General features: G+C 45.7%; 1 protein-coding gene across 1 annotated transcript; it reads left to right on the top strand.

Moving 5' to 3' along the window:
* The first annotated feature begins 1,592 nt into the window (after nt 1-1,592).
* On the top strand, nt 1,593-14,224 carry LOC147254881 (uncharacterized). Its single transcript, XM_086215030.1, has 12 exons — nt 1,593-1,711; nt 2,585-2,831; nt 2,964-3,066; nt 3,177-3,280; nt 3,359-3,631; nt 3,751-3,844; nt 3,956-4,023; nt 4,137-4,352; nt 4,476-4,598; nt 4,680-4,748; nt 4,860-4,925; nt 5,037-14,224. The coding sequence occupies exons 3-12, from the start codon at nt 2,964-2,966 to the stop codon at nt 13,197-13,199; spliced, it is 9,279 nt and encodes a 3,092-aa protein (XP_086071156.1). The 5' UTR covers nt 1,593-1,711; nt 2,585-2,831; the 3' UTR covers nt 13,200-14,224.
* The last annotated feature ends 752 nt before the right edge of the window (nt 14,225-14,976 follow it).

Raw genomic sequence — 14,976 nt, 5'->3', positions numbered from 1 at the left:
CCTGAACATGCATGAAATTCGATGAAATTTGGCACGCACATCCGGTCCGGCAAAAAATTCGATATTTAAAAAAAAAAATTTGCAAAAACTGTATAGCGCCACCTAGGGAGCCAAAAAACCACATCACAACAATCGGAGTGCTATAACTTCTTGCACAAATGTCCCACAGACATGGGACCAACACTGTTGGACTCGTCTCATCAAGACGAAAATTTCATACGCTCTGACCTCTCACCTATCTACAACAGAATGTCCACAAATTGGACAAAACTGTCAAAAAAGGACTTTTTTTACTCCCCAAACAAAATCGATCTAGTCCTCGGGCATTAATTGTATCGCTTCCAAACTTTCACACCTCAATCACACAACTGTGCTCTTCACAAATCTTCAAAGGTTTTTATATGAATCGCTCAGATTCCGTTTTATAAGCCGTCAAAGTCGGGGAGACACGTTTTACGTTACAATTGAAGTCAATAGGGAGGCCGTGTCCTCTCATGGTACATACTCTCGAACAAATGCTTCTCACGTCTACACTGAAACTCACACAGCTTCAAAAAACACACCACTGGATTCCTCAGAAAAATCCCTACAAAAATATGGGATTACATTGCACTTTGAAGCAACATATGCAGAGTTACATGACTTTCACACACTGAAAATGTGGATTTTTCAGCTGCTCTCCACTCCTGCACAGATGGCAGAGATTTGTTTACTGTAGTCATGGAAACCACAATTGGAGCTTCTCTGCCCTCATGTACATACTCTCAAACAAACACTTGTTGCTTCTAAATTAAAACACTCACACATTCAAAAAGCACACCATTGAATTCCTGAGAAAAAACTCTACGCACTGATGTATTTACATTCAACTTTTGACCCACATATGCTGAGTTATGACTGTGTTTCACAGTAAAACTGCCAAAATCCTGCTCTGCTCTCCACTCTGACACAGATGGCAGAGACCAGCGCTGTAGCTGCACCTCCGTCACAGCAACATATGTCAACTCAGACAGGATACAGTGAGGCTACCTCTTGCAACCCCATGCTCTCAAACACAAATACACATCACACTGCTTCATCACATCCATCTAAGCAGGGTATTAAATTGCACTTTTAAGGAATATATGCAGAGTTATTTGCTTTTCACACACTAAAAACGTCCAAATCCTACTCTGCTCTCCACACTAAAACACATGGCAGACACTCATTGGCAGTTCTCATGGAAAGGGGGGAGCATATCTTCCCTCATGGTACATACTCTCAAAAATACGCTTACAACATTTTAAATACAACCCCCACACCTTTATAAAGCACACCATTGTATTTCTGATGAAAAACTCTCCAAAAATATGGTCTTTCATTCCACTTTTGACCAACATATGCAGAGTTATGACTGTGTTTGTCAGTAAAACTGCCAAATCCTCCTCTGCTCTCCACTCTGACACAGACGACAGAGAGAGAGCAGAGAAGGGAGGGGCTCTCACACCCTAGCAACAAGGCTCTGTGAAGTCTCAGCTCTCTCCTCAATGGTCAGATCTGACAGCTCTCTACCAATCAGTTGCTGTGCTGCAATGCACTTCATGACGTGTCATCATGCCACCTCTCTGCCAATCAGTTGCTGTGCCTCAGAGCACTCGGTGACGTCTCCTCATACGAGCTCATAAAAGCTGAGGGCTGCGGTCACCATTTTCTCTTGCTCTCTCGGCTGGAGGTAAGTGAAGTCTTCTTTGTTGCATGACTTATTATTAGCTTCAGCCATGTTACCATTAATTCTGTATTTTCATTTGGTTATTCGACACTATTTCCACTACTTACATGTGCTCCGTTAATACAGTAATGTTATCATGCACTTACAACCCCTATATCCGCTGTCTTAAGGCTACAAAGAAACTAGCTGCTCCTCGCCCATTTCGCATCACCGCGACTCGGCCGCTAGCTCGTCGTCGGCCATTTAGCATCACCGCGACTGGGCCGCTAGCTCCTCGTTGGCCATTTAGCATCACCGCGACTGGGCCGCTAGCTCCTCCTCGGCCATTTAGCAACACCGCGACTCGGCCGCTAGCTCCTCGTCGGCCATTTAGCAACACCGCGACTCGGCCGCTAGCTCCTCGTTGGCCATTTAGCAACACCGCGACTCGGCCGCTAGCTCCTCCTCGGCCATTTAGCAACACCGCGACTCATAGCTACATCCTTGTTGGCCATTTACATATTTTTTTTCCTATATGTATATCTGGTTGTTTGTATTTTTATCGGTCTGTATGTACGTGTGTGTATGTATGTATGTCCGTATGTATATGTGTGTATGTGTATGTTCTACAATTTCATTTACCTGACGCTTTTTTCCAAAGCGTCATAGAATACAAGCAGGATGTTTATATTTGTATATGTGTACTTGTGTGTATATATGTATGTGTATATATGTGCCTACAAATGTGTGTATACATATTTGTATTGCACATCTTTTCTATATCTACATCTTATTTCTACTTTTAATACTTTACAGTATGTATGACAACATATATTACTCACTATTACATTATTGCTGTAATTATATTCTAACAACACCTTCATCTTTACTTTACAGATCCTTACTTGTCCCTTGCTGCTCTGCTGCTTTGTCCTTCATCTTCAACAACTCTTCTTCAGGAAACCTCTCATTTGAATAATCCACACATACACACAGTTACATACTTTTCTAAAACACATAACTTTTGTCTAATTTACCACTTTTGCATTGGTACACACACACACACACACACACACACACTCACTCACTCACTCACTCACTCATTTACTCTACATTTACTGGTTGCTCATCTCCCAAAACCAAGGTAAGTTGCACTTCTTCTTTAATTCACCCACTTCTGAAGATCACGTCCCTCCTGTTTGTGAGTACAACTACCATTCTATACCTGTGCACTTTGTCTGTGAATGCTTACTTAATGCACACTTCTCTTCTGTAGATGCCCCGTTCCAAGTCCCACCGGCTTGCCCAGGCGGCCAAGCGGAGGATGGCGGAGAAGCAGCCTTGGACCCCTGGGCCACCTGTCCCCGAGTTTGTCGCTCGTATGTATTAACTGGTCTTGAACAACCCCACTCCTGCCACTCTAAAATGTGCTACAAAAAATACATGTCTTCCATTGCCTCGCATTCTTACATCATCTCCATCCTAACAGGGCGCGGTACCGGACGCCGCCATCGTGTGCGGAGATGGCAAACTTCACTCTACACCAACCACTCCGTGAAGTTAGTCACTCCTGCTCAGACCCCTGGCCAGAAGGTACCAATATTTCTCATTCTACATCATTGCATACATCTCATGCTTGCTGTGTGTTCTAAACATGTGCTTCTGTGACAGATGGTGTTTGTCCTCGGAGACTCCCACCTGCGCGCCATCGTCGACGGGTTCGTGAGTATGCCGCAGGGTTCTCTCACTTTTGGCTTCTTATCCATTCCAGGTGGAGCCGCCTCTGACCTCAGGACCGAGGTCATGCACGCTACCCTCCCCTGGACCCCGGATTTGGTGTGCGTGGGGGCCCCCAGCAACAACCTCACAGCCAGCAGGACTGTTGGTGAGGCAGCGTTGGACTTCCGTGCTCTCCTGACCACTGTCAGCAGCCTCTGGCCGATGGTGAGCTTCTGTTTGTTATATACTGTTGCTATTATGTCTTCCCTCCTACACAGTCACACTTTTTAGTTCTGTCATTGTTTACAGTCATAAATGACATTTGTTTCCTTTCACCCTTCAAGGTGTTAGTGATGGATTTCCCTCCACGCTTAACCATCGATCCGGCCTTGCAGGACCTGCTACGTCAGGAATACCGCCGTGTCACAGCGCGCATGGGTATGTCACTCATCACGTCTCCTTGTTACGTCACATTCATATTTTGACGTTTTATTATTTAATGCACATTACACCATTACCATAGATATTTATGCCGTCCACATCTTCCAGGTATCCCATACGTGTCTATGGCGGAGCACCTCCCAGTCCATCGGTTGGAGCTGTGGTGCCACGACGGTGTAAGTACAGCATAATGTCATCCCTTACATATGTTAAATGCTCTACCTTCCCTCTTGTTCCATGCTATGTTACCCGACGCCATTAAAGTCTACTTTGTTTTTATGTCTTTCAGGTTCACCTCAGCGACTCCGATGGCATGCCGGTTGTGGTGGATCTGCTGTGGAACGCCGCGGTCCGTCAGCTCGCCCCCCCTCCACCACAGCCCACCGTGTCACCCCGCACATCGCCACGTGTCAGGGTGTCTCCCAGGGTGATCGTGACGGGACACGTTCCTGTGCCTCGTCGTCGTGACCCCCGGGAGTGGACCGTCGTTGGACGGGCATGCATGGTAATGTATTTCACCACTACATGATCCAAATGCACATTTCTTAAACGCTTCTGTCACATGAACAACATCTAACATATGTCCTCTTTCCCCTCTTTGCTTTGTGTTTGAAAGACTGGTACACCTCCGGCCCAACAGTCTCCCATCCCGTCCAACCCGGTGTGGTTCAGCAGTGACATGCTGGATGCCATGGAGAAGGTTTCACCTTCTTCTGGCTCCGGCTGCACTGCTGTTCCACCAGCTGGCCAGGTAACTATACCACTCATTACATGTACTGTTTCAAGCCTACATGCATATCAGATGTTCTGAAAAAAATTCTCTTTCCTTCAGCCTTCCCCTGGGCACGGGAAGCGCCAGCGCCGACGTGTTGCCTCAAAGCCCAAAGGAGGAAAGCGACAGGTTGGTGTTTGGATCTTTTCTTCCAATAACTGCAATATAACTTATACCTGCATTTTTACTTAAACCTATAAATCCACTTCTTTTGTACTTACTCTCCTTCTCTTTATGTAGGTGCTGGCAACACCACCTGCCCGTCTGAACGTGTCCGCCTCCAAGCCCCGTCCAGCAGCGCAGCAGGTTAGCCTTGCTTTAATTACATACAGTTTACTTCTTGTGGCTCATTCAAATCACCAACATTTCCTCTCCTACTTCATTCACATTTAACATTCTCTTTTCATCTTCTATCAGGTGGAGGTGGCAGCCAAGGTGTGCCTGGAGGAGTCTGCGGTGCCACTGACTGCTGCCGTGGTGCCTGAGGGTCCCAGGACGGAGGTTGCCGCAGCTCGCCCTGCCTTGCTGACGGAATCAACTGTCCAGGAACCAACGCAGACCACGCACACCAAAGCTAAGTCTGACTTCATTACGTTGCATGATGTTAAAGTGGCAAATGCAGATTCCAACAGCAATGATGTGGCACTGGTAGCTCCGAATAGTAGAGGGATTAGGCTACTTAAACGTGTGAAGGGCTCATTTCATCAGGGACATGAGCAGTTCAGATACGGAGGACTACAGTGTATGGCTATTGCTTTGGTCAGCTTAGCCAAACACACACTTAGCAGTGTGTTCTCCTGGATACGGTGTGATCTGGATCGCATCTTGTTTGAAGGTGATGAGTTATACACCTTCTTGCGTGACAGTGGCTCATTTAGACATCCCTCAAATCTGCTATCTGTTCCTGATCTGCCACATCAGTTGGAAGTTGATGGACAGATATGCAGCTTCCATTTTGGGGATGTACTCTTAGGTGAAGTTGGTGTGACTGAAGGGGAGCTGGTTGACTTTGGTGTCTTTATCAGTCTGCGTGATGGACTGGCCAGGATCTTCAGTCAGTACAGCACATGTCTCATGACACTGTGTGGCAACACCACTTCCATCATCCATCAGGATGGACAGTTTGCTGTTGTTGACAGTCACTCACGTAATTATAGTGGCTTGTCACATTGCCGTGGTACGAGTGTGGTTCTACATTTTGCTTGCATTGATGACCTCCACCACTACATCTGCTGTTTGGCTGAGAGTCTCAGTTCAAACCAGAAACTTTTTGAACTGTGTGGTGTTCTTGTGATTCCGAGTGTAAATCCAGTTCCGTCTGGTGTGTCTGCAGACAGTTGTACGATTGAATCCAGAGCGACAACACAGCCTACTTTTACTGAGCAAATGGTACATGATGGCTCTGTGCACATATCTGAGGATGTTAATTGTGTAGCTGCACATCTGGAAATGTCTCACATTGCTGACCAGACATCGTCCCGTTTTGTCAGTACTGCGTCACAGGAAGAACCACATCGTAGCCATGGCATAAAACGCAACATTTCTCCTGACACCTACGTGTCAAATAAATTACAAAGACTTGATGACAGTACACTTGATAGAGACATAGAAATGATTGAAGCTGTCAGAAATGGTGCGCTGATGTTTTGTCCTCTTGGTGTTGATACTTGTAAATCTTTATGTCAAAAGTTAAATGTTGATTTTGACAAGGTCAATCCTCCACTCTCAACAGAAGTTGGATTGATCGGTCCTCCATGTAAGAATGAGAGGATCGTTGCTGATGGGAACTGCTTCTTCAGAGCCATCTCGCAGGCAGTGAGTGGCTCTCAGAAGCACCATCGCAAGATTAGATCAGGTGTTTGTAAAGAGCTGGAGAGAAATGCTCAGAAATATGTCTCTCTTTTGAGAGAACAGTATTCCTCTGTGTCACAGTACCTCCAGCAGTCCAGGATGAAATATGTAAACACTTGGGCCACTGAGGTGGAAATACAGGTCACAGCAGATTTGTTAGGAGTTAGTGTTTGTACTTTTATTCATGGACGTTGGATTCAGTATAGCAGTGCTGGTGCCCATTTCTCCCCACAGTGCATTTATGTAGAGAACATCCTGGACAGGCATTTTGAGAATGTGGTCTGTGTGTTTAAGCCTAGACAACAGACGTGTTATGGTTGTTGTAAACTTGTGGATGTGCCAACTTACACCTTGAGGACTACAATGAAGGATGTTGACATTGAATCTACAGAATGTAACTTCCCATTTGTAGTTTCTGACAAGGGTCTTGACACCGATAACATTGTGCAAAATGTTAGTCAGGGAAAAGTTAATGTTACCTCTCGGAGATCACAATATTTGATGCAAAAGAAAAGGAAACACGAAAAATTAAATATGTTGCTCACTAAACAAAATGCCTTGAAACATAGACAAACATATTCTGAAAATGCAATCTGTCGGGAAAGGAAAAAATTAACAAGTCATATTAAATATCACATGCAATTGGCACATAAACAACGTGTCAAAGAAATTAGTAAAGCAAGGAGTAAGAAAAGTTACCAGCAAAACATCCAGCACAGAGAGGCAGTTAAGGAAAAAAGCAAAGCTGCCAGTATGTTGAAATATAGACTAGACGTTGAGCACCGACATCGCGTTAAATCAACTAGTGTAGCAAAATATAAACATAATATCCACCATAGACAGCAACTTAAAGCCAGCAGTATCATTAAATACAGACAAAATGTCAAACACAGACAGAGAGTTAGAGCCGCAAGTATCATCAAGTACAGACAAAACATTTTGCATAGACAGAGAGTTAGAGCCGCAAGTATCATCAAGTACAGACAAAACATTTTGCATAGACAGAGAGTTAGAGCCGCAAGTATCATCAAGTACAGAGAAAACATTTTGCATAGACAGAGAGTTAGAGCCGCAAGTATCATCAAGTACAGAGAAAACATTTTGCATAGACAGAGAGTTAGAGCCGCAAGTATCATCAAGTACAGACAAAACATTTTGCATAAACAAAAAGTTAGAGGTGCAAATAAACAAATTCGCCAAAAGTATCGTGACGATTGTGATTTTAAGCAAAAAGTGATAGCGACCGCTCAATTAAGTAGGAAAAGCGCATATGAAAAGTGTCAAGACTTCAACTTTGTCATGGAACGATTCTTGGAGAAGGTTAGAGATGGCCCTGAGTTCATTTGTTGTGTCTGTCATCGGTTGTTGTTCAGAACTCAGGTGCTGGGTTGTAGTTACGAAATGTACGCTGGAAATTCTGCTAGAGTTGCGGTTGCTAACCGATGCATAAGTGACACGTATTTGCATAGGTGTGGTAGTGATTGTGTTGTGCCTTGTGGGTTGGCAGCTTGTAGAGGGGAACTTTGGATCTGCCATACGTGTCACAGTAAGATTTCAAAGGGGCAGATTCCAGCTGAGTGTTGGGTCAACAACCTGACACCAGATCCCATTCCGCCGGAACTGGGATGCTTAAATAGCTTGGAGCAACACTTGATTGCACTGCATATTCCGTTCATGAAACTGTTGGCATTGCCCAAAGGGGGGCAGAACGGAGTACATGGGCCGGTAACATGCGTTCCGGCCAATGTCGTGCAGACAACCAATGTGTTGCCTAGGACTAGCGTGGAAGGGTCCATGATGCAGGTCAAACTTAAACGCAAGTTGACCTACAAAGGCCATTATCGATATCAGTTTGTCGATAGTACACGAGTAAGACAGGCGCTGCACTTTTTAAAAAGGAATAATCCTTTCTACAAGGACATTGACTTCAATGAGGATTGGGTCAATGACTTTTGTCGCCAGGACGATGGCGAGACTGAGGAGGTTCAGTCTGACGGTGAGGACGGAGCTGTCGTAGATGGGGCAGAGTCTTGTGAGCAGAAGCAGGTCGTTTCAGAGGGTGCGGTGACAGCTCCGTCAGGTGGTCAAGACGACGTGATAGATGATTCAACAGAAATAATTCAAGATGAACTGTTGCATGACAGACAGCAGCACTGCATGTTTCAGGACACTTGTCTTATGCCTGTTGATATTGGTCAGGAAGCATTAGACCAGTATTTCGAGGACATAATCAACGTGGCGCCTGCGGAAGGGAATAGTCCAGTTAGGCTGCTTTCTGACCAGACGAACGAGGCCAAGTGTTTCCCCGTCTTGTTTCCTCTGGGTAGGAAAACATTTCACGACGGGCGCTCGCAAGCGTTGACTCTGACGCGGTACTTCAACAACCGGATTATGCATGCGGATGGCCGCTATTCCGGCAACGTTGAGTACATTTTTTTCAGTCAGTACATGTCTGAGACTGAGCAAGTGTCCTCCAAAGTTTCCGTGGCAGGGCGTAAGGGTAGGGCAGGTCACAAGTCCCAGAAGGTTAGCGCAGCGATGCTGATGAACGAGGACACTTTGAAGCAGATGTTGCAGGTCGACGAGGGCTTCAGATTTCTGAAGCCCATTCGAGGAACGCCTGCCTTTTGGCAGTCGGTTCAGAAGGACCTGTTAGCATGCGTCCGTCAGTTGGGGATTCCGACGTGGTTCTGTTCGTTTTCGTCTGCTGATCTGCGCTGGCAGAATCTCCTGACCAGTATCCTGAAGCAGGAGGGCAGAACGCAGACGGTAGAGGATTTGGAGTGGGCAGACAGGTGCGAGCTGTTGCGGAGGAACCCCGTGACAGCCGCGAGGATGTTTGACTACAGGTGGCATTGCTTTTTGAATGAGGTTCTCAAGTCTCCTTCACAACCGATTGGCAAAATCACAGATTACTTTTATAGGGTAGAATTTCAACAGCGCGGCTCCCCTCATGTCCACTGTCTGTTTTGGATTGAGGGGGCTCCCCAAATTGATAAGAACACAGATGAGGAGGTGGTGGCATTTATTGACCAATATGTCACCTGCGACTTAAACCCTGACGATGACACGTTATCGGCTATCGTGGCATCGGTTCAAGCCCACTCAAGGCGACACACAAAATCCTGTTTGAAACACGGAACGTGTCGCTTCCATTTCCCAAAAGTTGTTTCGGCACGAACTTTTGTTTGTAAAACGGAAATTAAAACCTGTACCTGTGATCCGAAGGCCAGAGAGAATCCTCAGTCAACAAGCGTGCCGGTCTGTAATTGTTTTCAAGACACGAATCCCATTAATAAGGAGACGGCACACGCCATTTTGAAAGCCGTGAAGAAGGCTGTTAAAAAAGCGGACGCAGGAGAAGTGGCCTACGCTAGCGTGGACCACTTGTTCCAGACTCTGGGCATTAATCAGGAGATTTTTGAGCTGGCTTATAAGCGCCTGCACACAAAGACTAGGGTAGTCTATAAAAGAGGGGTAAAGGACGTCTGGGTGAACCAGTATAATAAGAAATTGTTGAAGTGCTGGAATGCTAACATGGACATTAGCTTTGTCACCGATGCCTATGCAGTAATCATTTATATCATTTCGTATATAACCAAAGCCGAGAGAGAAATTGGGCTTTTATTGGCCAACGCACAAAAAGAAGCATCCAAACAATCAAATCTCTCTGCTAGAGAGGCTTTGAAAAAATTAGGAAGTGTGTATTTGCACAACAGGGACGTTTGTGCCCAGGAGTCGGTGTACAGGCTAACGAACATGCATCTGAGGGAGTGTTCCAGGAAGGTTGTTTTTGTGCCAACAGGGGCAAATGTTGTTAGGATGAGTTTACCCCTCAGTGTGTTGAGGCAGAAAGCCGCTTGTGGTGACATGAGGTCAGAGGATATGTGGATGCCAAATATCGTAGATAGGTATAGGAGCAGGCCAGATGACCAGGTTTTTGACGACATGTGTATGGCTACGTTTGCGTCTGAGTATCGTCTTCTCAGCAAGAATGAAAAGCCCAAGAACATGATTCAACTGAAGAATGGACTTGGCTTCATCTTGAGGAGAACGCGGTCTCAGTTCGCTGTTGTGCGCTACATGCGCTTTGATTTAGAAAAGCAAGAGGAAGCACACTATCAGAGTCTGCTTCAGATGTATCTCCATTACAGAATTGACGCAGATCTGAAACCTGAGGGTTTTCATCTGTTCAGTCAGTTCTATAAGGATGGAGAGGTTAGGTTTAGGGACGGTTCGATGAAGTCGGTCCAAAGCGTCGTCGATGAGAATAGGGCCAGGTTTGAGGTCGATTGTCCTGAGTTGGATCACGCTGAGGAGATTGCTCAGCAAGGTCAGGTGGATGAGGATGTTTGGGGGGAGCTCTGTCCTGAGCTGGAAGCGGAACGCATCGAGTGTTTAGAGGAGATGAAAGAGCAACGGCAAGGCGAAAATGCTGATGAGCATTTGGCCGACGCCTTACAAAATGTTCCCGATTTGGCGGCTGCCAAACCAAAAACAGATGTGTTTTTGGAGAGGAACAGGAGCATTTTGCCCAGAAGTGACGGCTTGGCCTTAGTTAGGTCTCTGAACGAGACGCAAATGGCTGTCTTCAACAAAGTTAGACAGTGGTGTCTGCAGAAGGCCATGGGTAAGAACCCAGAGCCTCTGCATGTGTTTTTGACAGGCGGTGCAGGGACGGGGAAAAGTCACTTAATTAGGGCCATTCAGTACGAGGCCGGGAGACTGCTGGCAACACTTTGTCATCAACCAGATAGCATTTCGGTTCTGTTAATGGCCTCCACGGGCATAGCTGCATACACTTTAAATGCAGCAACAATTCATCACTCGCTGAGTATTGGCACACACTCCAGCTTGCCCTACACACCCTTGGGAGAAGACAAACTGAACTCTCTAAGGGCCACATTTAGAGACCTCCAAATTGTCATCATTGATGAGATTAGCATGGTTGATCACAATCTGTTGGCATACGTTCACGGCAGGTTGAGGCAGTTAAAACAGACCGGTGACTTTTCCCCATTTGGTAATGTTAGCGTCATAGCCGTCGGTGACTTCTACCAGTTGCCTCCCGTTAAAGGGAAGCCGCTGTACGCTGGTCAGGTTGGTGTGGACCTGTGGTGCCACTTTAGCGTGGTGGAGCTGACTACTGTCGTCAGACAGAAGGACAGCTCCTTTGCTGAGATGTTGAACAGGCTTCGGGTGCGTTCAAAGAAAACCCCCATGTTAGACGGCGACGTCCAAATTTTGAAATCGCGAGAGACAGGGGAAGATAGCTCGGCCTTGCATATTTTCACCACAAATGTGCAAGTGGAAGAATTTAATTTGAACCAGTTGTTCCGCACGTGCCCAGATTATGTTGAAATTGACGCTAAAGACTTTACGCCGAACCGCAAAACCGGCAAATTGGAACCTGGAATCATTAGCAAGGGGCAGGGCACGTGTTTGGAATCTAAATTGTGTTTGGCCAAAAACGCCAGAGTCATGCTCTGTCGTAACGTCGACGTCCAGGACGGTCTGGTCAATGGCGCGTGTGGCACTGTCACCTACATTGAATTTGGCCCCGACCCCACATTTCCTCTGAGAATTTACGTCAAGTTCGATGACGACAACATTGGCAGACAGAGGAGGACAGAGCGTCCACACGCAGCAGTAGAATACAGGCATTCTACTGCTATTGAACCAGACAGGGAGAAGACCAGGAAGCGCGGTTGTGTGCGGGTGCAGTTTCCCCTCAGGCTAGCGTGGGCTTGTACAGTCCACAAAGTACAGGGGTTGACTGTAGACCAGGCTGTTGTGTCTTTAAAGAAGGTATTTGCACCTGGGCAGGCGTATGTAGCTCTCAGTCGTGTTAGGGCCTTGTCGGGACTGATCATCAAGGACTTTGAAGAAAAGGCCATTTACTGCAAGGACACCATTAAGGAGGCCATGGCTAGCATGCCTCCATTTTTGATTGAGCAGCCTTCATCAAATACACGGTTCGCGGTGTATTTGATGAACGTACAAAGTTTAAGTCGCCACCTGCTAGACTTGGTGTCCTGCACGCAGCATTTGCAGCTTAACTGCATTGCTGTCACAGAAACATGGCTCACTGCACAGTCCTCATTGGACTGTGTGCAAATTTCTGGCTACGATTTCCACAGTCGTCCTCGGTCTCTGTGTTACAGCGCCGCTGACCCCACATTCTCCAAATTCCAGCAGTTAGAACGCGGTGGCGTCGGCCTGTATAGTTTAGCCCATTCGGACGTCGACATTCTGCAGGTACCCGATTTCAATCTGGAGTGCTTGGTGTGCCTGCACAAAAAATTGAGCATTTCCCTGGCCGTCATTTACCGTCCACCAGCGTATCCAAATTTGCTGTTCAAAGGCAATGTGGGGAGGTTGCTTGACTGGTTAACTCCAACAAGTAACACTGTTGTAGTCATGGGAGACTTTAATGAGAACATTTTGAAAGGGTCATCAATTTGTAAATTTATGGAAGAAAAAGGGTTCACCCAACACGTGACACAAGAGACCACAGAAAAGGGGACGCTAATTGACCACGTTTACGTTAAAACGTCACAGTACGACGTGGAATGTGCAGTCTGGCCAGCCTACTTCAGCGATCACGAAGGGATCCTGTGTAGGTTTTCTGTTTCAGATGATCAGGGGGAGTTAGATGACCTCGCCAGTTTGTTTAGCTTGGATGACTTTGAGGATTTCCAGGGCGATTCTGACCACCAGGATGACTGAGTGTCAAAGCTACATGGCTGTCCCAGGTCAAATACTAGCCTCATGTCAGCTCAGTTGGCTCTGTGTGTGCTGGTAGGACAAGTTGACTCGGACCTGTTGTTGATAGGAAGCCTGGCATGACTGTTGGCATTTGTTAGTTTAGAAAGTCCCACTCCACCTCTCTGTGCCCTTTTTAACCTTTTAACTTTTTAAACCTTTTTAACTTTGGCTATTTATTCTGTGCATGTCTTGACATGCGCGGTTTTTAAGGTATTTATTCATGTATTTATTATTAACTTATTCCACTGTCACGCACTGCACTTACTGCAGTTTTGTAGTGACTATGAGTTGGTAGTTTAGCTCCACGAATCATGGTTCCACTGGTGCTGCGTGACAATCATGGGTCACAGCACGTTGTTGTTGTTGATATTTATAGTTGTTGTTGGTTATTTATAGTTGTAGTTTGTTATTTATAGTTGTTGTGAGTCACTGTCTGTCACATTATTGCTGTTGGTCTCTTATGAATGTTTTATAAATGTATCATGCATGTATATTTTTGCCTGTTGTCTCTCCTCTCAGCCCCCTCCCTCTTTGTCTCTCTCTCTCTCTCTGTATCTCTCTCCTCTTCTCCCACTGCCCCCGCCCCTCACCCCCAAGTCTATCTCCCCTCTCCACCCCAGCCCCATCTCTCTCCCTCTCCCTCTCAACCCCAACCGGTCCAGGCAGGTGGCCGCCCACTTTGAGCCTGGTTCTGCCTGAGGTTTCTTCCTGTAAAAGGGAGTTTTTCCTCACCACCGTCGCCAAGTGCTTGCTCATGTGGGAATGTTGGGTTTCTTTCACTAAACTTGTAAATAGTTTGTTCATTGAACCCCAACGGGGAGAAATTTCATTGAAGTTCTAAATTACTTTGATTAATTATGTTCACTGTATGTTCTAAAAGCATTTTTGTTTGACTTCAGATTTATAATTTACATTTTGTTACACATGCAGTGACTGTCTCTAATTGACCTTTTGTTCAAATTAATCAGTTAATAAATTCCCATGTTCACCACAGCTGATGTCTGTCTTTTATTGTCACAATAACTGTACATGGACAATGAATGTTGAACTTTCTAATCCACAGTCAAATGTCCTGTTTTCAATGCTGTATTTTGCCACATTCATGCTTGATGATATTCAGCAACTTAACTGGAAGAACCACAGTAAAGTGACAGCCAACAGGTCGCACAGACAATGATGAACACAAGGGTCAATATGAAGCTGTCACATCTGCAGTCACACTTTGGGTCCAACTGGAGCTTCTACCTCCTCAACTTCAACTCTCACCACTTTGATACCAACATGGATGGAGGAGCACTTCTCCATCACCCTGGGATTGATGATGTCATTCAACACCTTCACTAGGAGAAGCACATCAAACTTAGACAAAGGTAGGACAGAAGATGACAGGCAGACGGATCAATGCTGTCAGCTCAGCACTTGGAGTCACAACTGGAAAAGATGGTCTAAAATATTACTATTGGCCAACATATGGAGAGTTAATGACTGTTTTTAACAGTAAAACTGGCAGAATCTTCCTCTGCCCTTCAGTCTAATACAGATGGTAGAGATTTGTTATCTGTTGTCATGGAAACAGAAAGGGGAGCATCTCTGCTCTCATGGTACATATTCTCAAACACTTCTAGCTTCTAAATTAAAAGACCCACACCTTCAAAAACCATATTATTGAATTCCTGACAAAAAAACTATGAAAACATCTTATAACTTTCCACTTTTGACCAACATATGCTGAGTTATG

The sequence above is a fragment of the Aulostomus chinensis genome, chromosome 10 (assembly GCF_037954235.1).
Source record: "Aulostomus chinensis isolate RoL2024-O1b breed Wild chromosome 10, RoL_Achi_v1.0, whole genome shotgun sequence".
In the NCBI taxonomy this organism is placed as follows: domain Eukaryota; kingdom Metazoa; phylum Chordata; class Actinopteri; order Syngnathiformes; family Aulostomidae; genus Aulostomus; species Aulostomus chinensis.
The sequence above is the reverse complement of the archived record's forward strand: the minus strand, read 5'-3'. Positions and strand labels throughout refer to the sequence as shown.

Coding starts and splice junctions, on each gene's coding strand:
- LOC147254881 (XM_086215030.1), top strand. CDS start 2,964: ATGCCCCGTTCCAAGTCCCACCGGCTTGCCCAGGCGGCCAAGCGGAGG. Junction 3,281..3,358: donor CTCAGACCCCTGGCCAGAAG/GTACCAATATTT, acceptor CTTCTGTGACAG/ATGGTGTTTGTCCTCGGAGA. Junction 3,632..3,750: donor TCAGCAGCCTCTGGCCGATG/GTGAGCTTCTGT, acceptor TCACCCTTCAAG/GTGTTAGTGATGGATTTCCC.